This window comes from Natrix helvetica (assembly GCF_964273705.1).
Source record: "Natrix helvetica genome assembly, chromosome: Z".
In the NCBI taxonomy this organism is placed as follows: Eukaryota; Metazoa; Chordata; class Lepidosauria; order Squamata; family Natricidae; genus Natrix; species Natrix helvetica.
The window spans coordinates 31,165,652-31,180,861 of NC_138554.1; the positions used below are offsets into that span (position 1 = coordinate 31,165,652).

At 33.9% G+C, this 15,210-nt stretch overlaps 1 protein-coding gene across 1 annotated transcript; it reads right to left on the bottom strand.

Moving 5' to 3' along the window:
- Positions 1 to 11,146: 11,146 nt before the first annotated feature.
- Positions 11,147 to 12,094, bottom strand: LOC309401382 (olfactory receptor 5G9-like; the record flags this gene model as incomplete). Its single annotated transcript, XM_081970452.1, has 1 exon — positions 11,147 to 12,094. One exon carries the CDS (start codon positions 12,092 to 12,094, stop codon positions 11,147 to 11,149), a length of 948 nt encoding a protein of 315 aa, XP_081826578.1.
- Positions 12,095 to 15,210: the final 3,116 nt, after the last annotated feature.

Genomic DNA, 15,210 nt, shown 5'->3' on the forward strand with positions numbered 1-15,210 from the left:
TTCCTACTATCAGAACCTATGAAGCTTCTTGGATGAGAACATGTTCTTCTTCCTAAAGGAAAAACAATCCAGTTGCTTTTTGAAGAAATAAAAAAGCTCCTTTGAGAAGCTCTTTAAATATTCCTTAGTTTTGTTGCTTCAGATTCATTCATATAAAATCCTGTCCCCACACAAATAGATTCTCATTGCTTTGATTCATAATATTTTTAATTTGAGTCCAAATTTTTGAAAAAAAAACACCCTTTTTCTGCAACATATAACATTTTATGTTGTAGGAAAGCATATGTTATCTTTTCTTTAAATTCTCTTTCCAATGTCGACAATATAAATTGGATCTAACAAATAGTCGAGTCAGACATGTTTAATTAAATGACAACTTGACCGAGAAAACAGGATATGGTTTTGCTGTTAAATGTTTAGTCAACAAATTACTTACTACTGGTATTCTTAGAATTTGAGTCTTCTGCTGCATATTCTTTAGACCATGTAGTATAGGTGCAGTATTAGATAAATATTATCAAACTTCTGTGCAAACAAATGTGTGGAAAAGATTAGATGTATAGTTAGCAAACTGATTAATCAGTTAATTGTTTCCCTCAAGATCTAATTATACAGTATAATACCACACAATCAAAATGAGACACAATGTTAATACTAGTATCTTATTAATATAATTAGCAATAGCTTCTGCTATCTATATTTATATATGAATTAAGTGAAGATACGATATGCGTGAGCATGTTTTAGAACATATCTCATTGCTTGGGTTCTACTTTATATCTATTTATTAAGAGATTCCATCAATGTCAACCTTTTAATGTAGATGGGATGAGGAAACTCCATTCACAGGAAGACCAGATTTACAATATATTTTACTGATAGGCTACAGTACAATGTTGCACATCTGGTACTTCTCTCTCCTTTGCCCCAATAAATCAGGTTTTAATTATTCTGAGTCTCTTCTTAATGCCATCACCCTTCCCAGATTTTAAGGAATGATTTCCCACTCTTTATTTACACAATGATTTCTTAATATTTACTTCAAGGCCACTTCCTTGACTTTTTACAATGCTATATCAAAGCCATCTGTACTGCTTTCTACCTAGTGAGTTAGGTATCAGTGAGTTCCATCACTTAGTCACACATAATGTGTGTCAGGGTATGAATTCCGCCCTGAAAATTAATTTATGGATCTTGGCAAACCTTGAAGTATACTTTTGAAGTAAGCAAAAAATAAACCCGAGGCATAATCTAAGAAAAACATTTTAATGTAAATAAATGAAAAAAAAAACCACCAAATTTACTAAGCTAAAGATTACATTTTTTTGGCAGAGTTATGTGCCTGCCTTGGCAGACAGACAAAAGAAGAAGAGAAAAAAAAATGTGATGCAATGACATGTGCAGTAAATCATTGCTGATAAGAGACAGTTCGTGCTGCCATATAACCTAGAAGGTAGGCACAGCTGGCAAACCAAATAAACGCAGTGACAATGTGAATAGATCTTTTGAATACTGATGATTTTAAAAGTTGATGTTTTGATTTCTAGCATGCTGCTTCCTTTCTTATCTGCTGATGTTATTATTTTATATACAACAATGCAAAATCACACATGTCCATTTTTTTGGTTCAACTGTATTTACTTTTTTTAATTTATATGCACTGAATTTTTTCTCAAGAACCTAGGATATCATAATGGACTAATATGGTAGTGTGTGTTAAGTAATTAAGCTCCCCATTAGAAGGGCGATTATGCAGAGAAGCGTAATGGGAGTGATATGGTAGAACACGCACAAACCAGCATACAAAGACACTGAATAGTATAAAAATATAATAGTTTACTATGTAGAAATATAGAGGTATCCAGAGTCCGGTTAACAGTCCAAGTCATACACAGTAATTCAGTTATCAATATTCTCAGTTTAACACACAAAGTAGCTAACAGTAGCAAGACTCAGTAACAAGCAGTATCAACAGTATCCACGATCAGCATCTAACAAAACAGAGAGCTAACAGCCATTCTGGCTCCCTTATGGCTGTTATGCACACTTATAACAGTGTGTATGTGCCTCCAAACGATGTGACCTTTTGAAATTGACAGATGGAAATTTTGTCAGTGTGCATATTTTTAAGTGCTGTCAGATATTTTTGGTATGGCACCCAATGTGAAGATAACCAATTGGCTCATATCACAATCTTTCAATTTCAGTTTTCAGATTTTGCTATTTTATGATCTATTTCAATTCTTAGTCTTCTATTCTATTATTTCTTGGTATTTCCATATCAATTATCCATACTTTGCTCTCTTCAGTCACAATTGCATGATATGTTATGAGCCAAGACTTTTATCAGTTTGTATTTGGACCCACAATATTTTAATCTGGACATTTTTCACTACTTTTTTCCAACTCTATTTTCTCACCATTATTTCATTATAGGCACATGGTTTTTTTATAAATATTCCAGTGAATAATTTTGATGATAGTATTATATTATATTGTAAGCTGCCAGAGTCGTGTCTGGTGAGTTTGGTGGCAAACAAATGAAACAAACAATCAAACAAATATAATGCTGATCTCTCTCCCCCCTATATGAGGTTTAAAGTCCAGTGGTTTTTAGGCTTTCACCTTAACTATTTCATTAAACTGAAACTCATTAGTTAAGCCATTATGAGGCACAACTTTTTAAACAATGTTTGAAGATTTATCACAATATGCTTTCAGTTTTTCTAAAATTTCACTATTAAGGCTCCCAGATGATTACTGATAGCTTAGTTCAGGCAGTGATCTCAACTTCATTCAGGGAAAAGATCATGTCCTCAGCTTTGAAGGAGCCAGTGGTAGGCCCAGTACTCAAGGAAGTATCTCTGACCTAATGGTTTTGTACAATTACCATCCTGAATCCAACATTCCCTTTTTGGGAAGATTGCTGAGAAGATTTACTGGCTTGGTGAGCTCAGACAAGGAGACTGGCAACAATCAGCCTGCTCCAGGTTTGCCAAGTGAATCATTGCTTGAAGAACTCTAGGCAATTGAGATAATGTCATCTTGTCATGGAGACGTTGGATTTTAAGCCGGATGACACTGGGAGCCAACTCCTGAGGTCTGCTTGGAGGAAGAGTAGTCAGTACCAGCTGAACAGCTGATTGATACAGCAGAGGAATGAGTTTGGCTGAAGGAAGAGGAAATAGCTGTCACCATTATGCAATAAGGCAGATAAACAGTTGCCACCATTATACAATGAGGGAGATGAATTGCCACCCCTTCCCGATGCAAGGGCATGTAGAACACAGCGTAGGGAAGAGCAACATAGGTCAGCAAGGCTACTAACAAGGAAGTAGCCCTGCCTTGCCAAATGAGACACATTTGAGTTAGAAATGAAGATGCAAACAATTGTCCTGTACTCTGACTCCTTTTGCCTTGCTTTGCCTTGCAATGCTGTGCCGTACCTTGCCTTGCCTAATCTTGTCTCATCTTGTATTGTCTTGCCTTGCCTTGCCTCACCTTTTGTCCCATGCTTTGGGGAACCACTTAGTTGACAAACCCTTCCATGCATAAGAATCCAGACCAGTTTGACCCCTCTTGTGCCCGACTCTCTGAACTTATACTTCATTTATGCAAGCTGATGGACTTGTGGAACCTTGTTTACTTTGTGTGCATTGGCACATGGCTTTTTGTTATGTGTTATACATAAAAGTTTTGCAACTGCCTCTTGAATGTTGTGTGGGCTTGGCCTGAGATAGGACACATCGAGCAATCTACAAGAGTCATTCTGTTTTCTCTGAATACGAGCAGACTTGGTTGCCCTTTCACCTCAGTGCAAAGGCTTAACTTGAAGAGAAGAGAGCAGCGCAAAAGCACTCTGCAAGGAGCTGTACTCTTTCTATTGAGAAATGATACTATCACTACTTAAGTAGAGTAGCAAATTCTAGCCTTTCTTTTGGCAACAACCAACTTGCTAACTGAAATTCATAAATAATGATTCTGAATGGATTCATTCTCTTCTATACATGGATGTAGAGGACATTAACAGTGGGTTGAAGGTGACTTAAGATTTCAAAATATAATAGATGAAAAGGGAGAAAGTTTGCCACAAATAATATCTGAAATCCTGATAGAGGTATTGGAGATACCTCAAGAGAAGATGTTGGACGGCATAGATGAGACATTTTGAGTAAATACAAGATATGCAATGAGAAACTCTCTCCCAAGGGAAGTCCATGTAAGATTTACTAAAAAAACACTAAAACTACAAATATTGCAGAAAACAAGAGATAGAAAATTGGAATATAAAGGCAAAGAGATTGTAATTTTAAAGCAAATTCCAAGAAGAGAGAGAGAGAAGAGAGGAAAATACCAATTCCTGACCACAGTTTTACTCAAAATAGGAGTTAACTACAGATGGCTGATACCGGAAGGTTTAATATTTCTATGGAAAGGACAAATGTACACAATTGATACAATTGAAAAAACAGAAGTCTTCTATACAGAACATCTGAGAGGAAAGGCCAAGAAGTCTGGAAAAGAAGAATTACCAGTACAATTGTTAGACACACCCATAACTGAAATTGAGAAGATGGAGGGTGCCGTAGGTGGGATTGATATTGAAGAAGGTGCCATAGGGGGTGTAGAGATTAGAGAACAACAGGAACCAAGATCAACTAGAGCTATAAATCCTACATATAAAACATAATGATGGAAAGAACAAAACTGCTTTCAATTAATATAAATGGACTTAATTTGGCAATCAAAAGAAGGAAAATATTTCATAAATTAGAAAAGTTAAAATTAGACATAATTTGCTTACAAGAAGTACACATTCAACAAAGATATGGTCACTTATTAGTACAACCAAAACTTGGAAAAAATTTTACTTCCTTGGCGGACTGTAAGCAAAGAGGAGTGACCTTTTATATTAAAGACAAAATTCCAGTGAAACAAATTTACAGATGAAGATGGAAGAATTTTAATGGTGGAAATTATGGATGATGCCAGGAAAATACTCTTAATTGCAATCTACGCACCTAATGAAAAACAGGATGAATTTTATAAAAAACTCCATAAGAAAATTTCTGACTTAGACTATGCTGATATTTGTATGATGGGAGACTTAAATGGCATTATAAATCAGAACATGGATCACAAAACCCACAAAACAATAAAATCAAATAGAAAAACACTCCCAAAGTCCTTCTTCAGGATGATGGATGAAATAAATCTAAAAGATGTCTGGAGAGAAAGAAATCCTACCAAAAACAATATACCCTCTATTCAAATAGACACTTATAATTCTCTAGAATTGATATGATTTGGGCTTCAACAGATTTATTTGGCAGTGCACAAGAAGTGGAAATTGAACCAAGCATTTGGGCGGACCACAATCCAATGACAGTAAACTGCAGAGCGCAAAGAACAAGATCTAGATGGACTCTAAATGATATGATATTGAAAGAAGACTTTGTAAAAAAGGGGGAAAAGAATTGACTTTGTTCTTCAAAGAAAATAAAAAAGAAGATACGTCCTTGCAGAACCTTTGGGACACAATGAAGGCCTTTTCTAGAGGTCTGATAATAGACTATACAAGAATCAGAAACTCAAAGAAAAGGCAAATATCTAAGGACCTAGAAAAAGACTATAGAATACTGGAAAAAGAACTACAGAAATTTCCACAAAAGAAAGAGATTAAAATAAAAATGGATACAATTAAACACAAAATGGACTTACTGGAAAAGGAAGAACTAGCACAAAAAATTAGAGGTGCTAAACAGAATTACTTTGAAAATGCAAATAAACCAGGCAGATGGTTGGCATATAAACTGAGAAAGGAGAGAGGGGCCAAGAAGATACAACAACTAAGAGATGAACAAGGACAAATGCACTATGGAAATACAGAAAAGAAGAAAATCATGCAAGACTATTAGGCAAAGTTGTATGAACAAGAGAATATAAAAGAGGAAGAAGTTAAACAATACTTACAAAATGCCAATCTCCCCCAAATACCAAATGATATTAGAAATATGTTAGAGCGTAAAATAACAATGATGGAGTTAACAAAAGCTCTTAAAAGACAAAATAATGGGAGGGCCCCGGGACAGGATGGCTTACCTGTGGAATTTTATAGAGGAATTTTATAGACTAGAGGAATCCTTGGCTCTTCCCCTGTTAGAAGTTATGAACAAAGTAATGATTGAAAGTAAAATACCTAACTCATGGATGGAAGCAAACATTACATTGCTACCTAAAGAGGAGGCAGACCATACGCAAATTAAGACCTATAAATCTATTTCCTTGTTAAACTCAGATTATAAATTATTTGCATCTATACTGGCAGAGAGACTGAAAAAATATTTAAATGGGTTTATCCACCTGGACCAAAATGGTTTCCAACTAAAGAGACAAATTGGAGATGATATAAAAACAATTTTGGACACCTTGGAATATTATGAGACCCACCCTGAAAAGCAAATGGCTTTGATAAAACAAATGGAACAAATGAACTTTGGCAAGAATTTTATTCACGTTATACAAATGGTATATCACAAGCAAGCAGCTAAGATAATGATAAATGGAGAACTGACAGACCCTATTGAAATAAAAAGAGGTACGAGACAAGGCTGCCCATTACCACCGCTATTTTTTGTTTTAACGTTAGAAGTTTTAAATAGAAGGATTAGAGAAGAGGAAGAAATAAAGGGAATGACTATTAAAAAAGAATATAAGTTGCAAGCATTTGCAGATGATTTAGTTTTTATTCTTGAGGAGCCACTTGAATCTGCACCTAAATTGATAGGAAAAATCGAGGAGTATGGAAAAGTTGCAGGCTTGGAAATAAATAAAGATAAAACAAAGATTTTGACAAAAAAAATACCATCAAAACAAAAAGAAGAATTGGTGGAAATTTTGGAAATGCAAATTACAAACAAGGTTAAATATTTGGGGATTTCTCTAACAGCTAGATGTAGTACCCTTAAAGAAGATAATTATCTTAGATTGAAGCAACAAATTGCAATGGATTTGGTGAAATGGGAAAATCTTCAACTATCAATGATTGGGAGGATCTCAACAATTAAAACGAACATCTTCCCTAGAATCCTATACTTGTTGCAGACAATCCCAATTACGTTGGGGAAAGACTATTTTGAAGTTTTAAATACAATGGTGTTGAAATTTATATGGCAGGGGGAAAAAGCAAGAATAAAACGCAAAGTGCTGCAAGATGCTAAATCAAGAGGAGGGCTGGGCTTACCTGACTGGGAGCTATATTATCAAGCAACTAGTCTGATGTGGATCAAGGAATGGATAATATTAAGAAATGTTAGGCTTTTGAATCCATACAAGACTTGAAACAGGAAGGTATTGAAGTTAATTGGTATTCATATGTGCAAATACATTCTAGGTACAATGAAGATCGAAAAAAAGAGGGTTTTTATGACAAAACGACTGAATTAGATAAAATCTTAACAGGTACTGATGAAAAAGTAATTAAAAAACACTATGCCTACCTATTAGAGGTGAAACTACAGGAAGAACAAGTGAAAGAAACTATGTTAGCTTGGGGAAAAAACTTTGGGCATTGGATTGATTTAGAAAAATGGCAAAAAACTGTGGACTCAAAACTATAAAATGACAATGTCAGCTGCATATAAAGAGAATTTGTATAAGATGTTATACAGGTGGCACTTATCCCCAACGAGAATAGCAAGAATGTCTAAGAATAAATCTGAAAAATGCTGGAAATGTCATGAGACACCAGGCACATACTACCACATGTGGTGGACTTGTACTGAAGCTAAAAGATACTGAACTAAAATCCACATGTGGCTGGAGAAAATGATACATAAACACATAGACTTAAAACCAGAACTCTTTTTATTGGGAATAATACCAGAAACATACAACAAGGACTTGAAATATCTGATTATAAATGTTTTAACAGCTGCTAGAATTGTATTTGCCAAAAATTGGAAAAATGAGAAATTCTCAACACAGCAGGAAATTATTCGGAAAATAATGGAATGTGCTGAAATGAGTAAGCTTACATTTGAAATTAGAGAACTAGAGGATGAGCAATTTTATAAAGTATGGGATTTGTTTTACCAATGGTTAGATAAAAAAACCTGGAATTGAAATTGTTCTCTTATGCACTAATAGAAAGTTATATTTACTGCTATGAAAGTTTTCTTATTATGAAATAGAGTACTTATTTACACAATATATGAAGAACAATAATGAACCCAATGTATAAGAGTGGGATGACATCTAGGTATAACTGTAGGTAGTGATCATTCTATACTATAAAGATTTCTGTATACTAAATAAACTGATGATGTAATGAACAATGGATACATATATGAATTGAAATACTTAATAACTATATGGATTAATAATTAACAATGGAAAATTATATTTGGAGCTGTGGATGATTGGTGACATTATGGTTAATTGAAAGTATAAATGTACAGTATGAATCAATGGGAATTCTTTGTTTTAATCTTTGTTTTCCCTCTCTAGAGATAGGCGATATTATAATTCTGTAAAGACTTATTGTTACCTAAGAGATAATTATGGATTCAAGGAAATAAGGGTTGTCACAAATGAAAGAATATTAATGGTAATCTGAACACATAATGTTCAATGACAGTGAAATATTTTGTTATGTTTAATGGATAACCAGCGACTTTATTTTTAACTGTAAAAACTGATGCACAAAAACTTGTAACCAAACGACATGCTTGATGAAAATGAGGAAAGTTGTTTTTCTCCTTGCTTTTCTTCTGTATGTGTTGTTTTGTTTTTTTAAAGAACAAAATAAATAAAAAATGTATTGTGGATAGATCAATATAATTTAAGTAGCATTATTCTAAAATGATAAGCTGAGCATTTTGACAGTGAATGTTATCTTTCTTTCAGTTTAGGGAGAATGGGAACAGTATATGAATATATTCTTATTTCTTCAGTTATGAGCAATTAAACTTTATTTTCTAATAATCTACAAGCTATTGGTATGGAGTATAATTTTGGGATACATCAATCAAACACATGCTTATTTTCATAGTATTAATTAGCTTTCTCCGATTCTTGCCCCTCAGATAAATTCCTAATTGGGAAACCTCATTTATGTTGACATTATCCTTAATATCATAATTAGATGAAGGAATAAATTTAAAGAGAGATAGACAGATTTTTCTAAATGTAATTCTCCATATTCAAAAATTATATTTTAGGATGACCTTTCATAGTTAGATTTACTGCCTGTATTTATTATGCTGCAAAATTACCAAATCACTCACATATCAAACAGAGAGACACTCCTAAAGTCACTTGTGACTTCTTGCGCAATAGCAAGTTTTGAACAGTAATGCAATTTTTCAGTGTCATTCCTAATATATTCCCCTTTCATAATTAAGTCTGAAGAGAAGTAAAAAAGGAAATAGAAAACATGAGATTATGCTTATATTTCATTGGGGAAAAGCTGAAGAAAACCAAGTAAGGAAAGATGGAGTATTGAAGAAAAGTAACTTGTCGTTTGATGTACATCAATTTGATACAATTATTAGTACTTTGAGAAAAATATTTTGTTTCCCAGCGAGTTCAAGAATTGGTTAAATTTAGATCGTATTTACCACCTGCTAGGTTAACTAAAATGTTTAAAAATATATAGCAAATGTTGGAAATTTAATCAAAAGATGGGCACACTTTATCATATGTGATGGACTTGTGCTAAGACAAGCCCCCAAAATGGGCAAAAATACCTAAATGGCTAGAAAAGATAATAGGGAAACTTGTATATTTTAAACCTGAACTATTTTTTATTAGGGATGATATCAGAAAAAATTGATAAGAGACTATGTATTTAGTATTACATGTTTTAACAGCAGCGAGGATCACTTTCACACAATATTGGAAAGATGAAGAAACACCTCAAGATGATGAGATAATTAAGAAGATAATTATAGTTAAGAAGACTGCAGAAATGGGCAGACTTACATTGAAAATCAAACACAATGAAGACAGAATATTATCAAACTTGGAATTTATTTTACCAGTGGTTGCAAAAAAGGGGTGTAGAGGAAGAATGGCATTTGTATTGTTAAGCAAATTAAATACTCAGAAAACATGATGTTTATTAAGGACCAAGGAATGTAATTAATATAAAAGTAATATTTTTTTTAAAAAAGGATTTGTTACATCTCCATTGTTAAAAATTTTGACAAAGTTTTGCTTCACTTCAATTATGTTTTATCTTGCTACAGGGGACAGTATTATGTCTCCATACTGCCCTGCTGGGTCCCTTGGGCCTACTTCTGACAAGACTGGGTTTCCACAGGTCTTGGGCTTATTTCTTTCCTTGCACTACCTCTCACACACTTGGGCCTCCCTCATGCCATCATGTCTTGCACTGTTTACCTCTTTTGAAGATTATCTTTCAGAAAACAGTCTAGGCTCCAAGCAATCTTCCTATACAGAAGCTGCTTTGTGCAACACCAAACAGGTGCCATTTTGGATGTGGCTAAATCCTGGCAATCCTGAAAGTTAGTGCCCATCCCAGGATTGCATGGAATGGCTATTGTGTAGAAAGGTGCACAGTTCATCTACTGCTTCTCTTTCCAAAGGGTAAATTTAGTAAACCTCTTTTTGGAAAGAGAAATATTCAAAGTAATTCATAGCCATCATATGGTGCCTTCTCAGAAATAAATGCTATTTTGGGAACAGTTGCAATACTTGCAAACCAATCTTCTGGGTTACATATTCATAATTTTCTATATGTAAATAAAAGCCACTCAGATAAAGCAGGATGGATCTTTATGGAAAATAAAACAATAGCCTTGGCCTCCATCAATAATCCAAAAGTTAATAAATAAATAAATAAAAACTCCCTTTCCGGTTGAAGATGAATGACACATTGCTAATCCAGGTTACTGTTCTGTGAATTCTTGTGAAACAAATGAAAATGTTTGAAGAAGGTCAATGTTTCTGTTATCTATCACAATTTTAAAAACAATTATGGAAGTTACTTCCATTATTAGTTACATTACATTATTACAAATAATCACAGAGAAAACTTCTCAGTGATTTTCCTTGCATCTATTATTTTTATGATTTTGTATGGACTCAACTTTTAAAAATTTGCAAAATTTAAAACTTACATTTATGACCTCCTCTTTGCAAGAACTTTGTAAAAAGCCCCTTGCACTTCCTTGTTTCGAAAGCTGTAGATCAAGGGATTGAGCAATGGTATAATGGTGGCGTATAAAATTGAAATTAGGGGGTCTTCTGTTATGGAGTGAGCAGAGGAAGGCCTTATGTAGGTGTACATTAGAGTGCCATAAAAGAGGCTCACCATAGTGAGATGTGAGCCACAGGTGGAAAATGCCTTCATCCTACCATGAGCAGTGTGGATTTTGAGGACAGAGGAAACAATGAAAACATAGGAAAGAAGGGTTAGGCCAAATGACACAATCATAATACCGCCAGAGATGGTGAAGGTCACCATCTGGCTAACAAAGATATCAGAACAAGATAAGTGTAGTAAGGGAGGAATGTCACAGAAAAAGTGATTTATTTTATTAGAATGGCAGAAATGAAGGGAAAAGATCATGGCTGTATTAATAGTGGAATTGAAGTGCCCAATAATCCAGCAGGTTGCCAACAAACGTCGACGTACTGTTTGGTTAATGAGCAGAGTGTAGTGCAAGGGGTGACAAACAGCTACATAACGATCATATGCCATAACTGAGAGAAGAACACATTCTATGCTTCCAAAAGTACCAAAGAAATACAATTGTAAAGCACATCCTATGTAGGAGATGGTCTTGTCCCCTGACAAAAGGTTCCATAGCATTTTAGGAGCAGTAGTGGAAGTGTAGCAGATCTCCACAAAAGAGAGATTGCCAAGGAGAAAGTACATAGGAGTTTGGAGACGCTGATCTATAACGATCAATGTAATGATGGATAGATTCCCTCCTAATGTTAACAAATAGATAAACAGCCCTAGGACAAAAAGAACATTCTGGTTATTTTGGTCAATAGAGAAACCCACCAAGATAAATCCTGTAGCACTTGCCTGGCTCTGATTTTCTGTTGGCCTTGTGTCCATCTTTAATCATATTACTGAAGCTTTGGGATTTTGAAGATTTCTTGGGTGTTTAATCAGCTAATACTGGTAATTCCAAGAAATGCCACAGGTTAAAAAAATCATCAGTCCATAGTGATTTTTATAAATCCATTTTGTGTAATTTCTTCCCTTTACGGCAATTTCAGAAGTAGCAAACCTAGATCAGGATAAAAAGTTAGCTGTAGCAAGTTGCTGGCCACTGGCTAATTTCCATTAGAACATTGAAACTTTTGGGGATTCTTGCCAAGAATGATATACTTCAAACCAATTAGAGAGTTTCTTACGTTCTTGATCAACAATGCCAGTTACTAACTGTGAGGATGGAGCTCCTTTTATTAAAGGAGGCCATAATCAAATCACTAATTCTCAGTTGTATGATATCTTATAGTGATCATGAAGATAATAAAACTTCTTAACATGGGACTTGTTTTACCAATGGCTAACTAACAGAAAGAGAGGTTAGAAATTAAAAAAAATTAAAAGGATAATTATGTATTGAAAACATTTTAAGATTGATAAGATAATCACACTACTATGGTATTAATATTGATATGTATATCATGATATACACACACACATATTAATAAAATAAATATTAAAAAAGGTAATAGAGGAATGGAATTATTAGACTTCACTGAAAAGCAGTAAAAACAAATGCAGGAAGAAATAACAATATGAGAGACAAAAATGATTTCCAATATTCTAGTTGCTAGAATGATTACTACACATCTTAAAAAATGATTTCAGATCCCTAGAGTGCTACAGTGGACATTGTTCAAGAGCCAATTGAAAGGTAGGGACGGAAAGGAAATTGAATGCTACCATTCAGAACAAGAAGTCCAAAATTTTCCTTAAAAAATGGGATACCTAACATGGAGGTATTTTGTATTAGATGAGCATGCAGATAAATTAAGGTTGTGATGAGCTTGTGGAGATTAAATCTGAAATTATTTTGAAATTCCAGAATCTTTATTTATTTAAATGCAATAGTAGAAAATATAGGTAGCTCAGGATTGAAATACTGGATTGTTGTAATCAAGTGTTCCTTGTAATTACTTTTTTTCACTCTCATCTTACCTTTGTGCACTAACTCATTTGATGCTACTTCACTTCTGTGAGTTTAACTGCTGGTAGCCCCTATAAAAGGAAGAGCAGTGCTATAAGATTATTTTCAAGTGTTTCTCCTTTATAATCCAGTTAGCTTAAAGTCAGTCCTATTATATTCATACAATATTCTTTCTACTTGTCACCGGATAGATCTGTGGTGCATTGTTATGCAGCTTAATCTTTTAGTTCATGATCATGAGTTGTGATCTATGCTCTCAACCTCTGATCCACAGATCCCTGCGGGGCTGCAACATCATCAAAGGGAGTCTGTGAAGGTTTGAAGAAATCTTGAGGTAAGTCTAGGAGGCATAAAATGTATTTAAAGGGGTCTGTGATGAAGAAAAGGTTGAGAACCACTGATCTACAGCTTATCTAGAACAGATCACAATAGCCACATTGACTCCAATTAGTGGGAAAGTTGATTCTCAGATAAATTCTGGTGTTGAAGGGTAGTTCAAGAACTGAGAAAGCTGAAATTTGTGGTGCTGGGCAATCTATATTGTGACTGAAAATCAAGCTGCACAAGTATTGCCAAATAATGAAAGTTTTGGATAGCACTTCATTTTCTGTGTTGTACACTGCCTACCACTATTTGGTTGCCTATAAAAGAAAATTGGTTGATTACATTCACTTCAAAACAGTCTATTGTAACCAATAATGCATATTTTTAGATGTACATAAGGATATTTTTAGTTCTCTGAAATTATATTTCTGTCTGCCCTTACTTTGATGATCTGGGAAGATTTTTCTCTAAGTGGGCTTCTGAAATAATGACTTGCTTCTTGCTTTAATCTCCACTGAAGTTACATTAAAATGTTTTGAAAGAAAAGCAAAAATGGTACTATTGATATGATCAAATCGGAAAAATAAAGATCCTATTTTTTTTCTCTCTTCCACCATGAAACTCCCAAGCTGATCATGTTGGATTACGTAATATTTTAGAAAATAGATCTTCAAAAAGAATTAAGTAACACTGAAGTTATAATACTCACTTACTGGTGGTCAATCTTATCAAATTCAGAGCCAGCTACTTCTAAGCAGAAATGTCAGAATTAACCTGTAATTTATAACAATGCAAATGTGGCTTCATGATATCAGTTTCTTTAAATTTAACTATCAAGTAGATTCTGCACATTTATTTTTTAATGCTTTCCTTCTTGTATCATTGAGAACTTGCATTTGCACTCCTATTAAATTTATATTATATGTACACTTATGCATGGCTGTTATTCAAAGGTAATCTTCCCTGGGGTTACATGAAATAATTCTCACTGGAGAAAAAACACTTGGGTTGTGATAATTGTTCCTGGATGTAAACAGTGAATGGAAACAAGTAATAGTCTATATTCATGGCTTTGAAAGCAACTATTTTGACAAGATGGAAAGGTTAAGCAATAATAGCTTTAAACATAATACTATACATGAATAATAAATCAGAGCTTATATAAACACAAAAGAATAAATATACACAACCAAACTCATAAGCTTACTAAAAGAATGAACTAAAATTTAAGAATATTTAAAGTTTAAAGGATGAGGTTTATGAACTTATTCTGTAAAGGTTTCCTGCTTCAGTTGTTTAGTAGCAACCTGAGGTTACCATGGCTGCCTTTTATCTCCAGGCAACTGAAATAAGAATTCAGGCAGATACTATCAGCAGAACATCACAAAGGGCAACCTATGGTCTCCATGCAAATAGTTTTATCCCATGTTCAACTGCTTATGTGAAGACTGAGAGTGAAAGTAATGTTTCATTCTGCTTTGGTAGGATCTTGGATTATGCTAATTATTTATAGATCTCTTTTGTGAAGTTTTAGAATTTATCAATTACTGTACTTTAAAAAACAAAATTTAAAAGTGATAGCGATTTTTAGTTTGTGAAATATATCTATATTTTTGTATTGTTTATTTGAAGTTTTATTGATGTAGCTCAACCTCTGCAATGAAATTAAAGTAGTAATTTCATACAGAGTTTGTTGAATGTAGAAAAG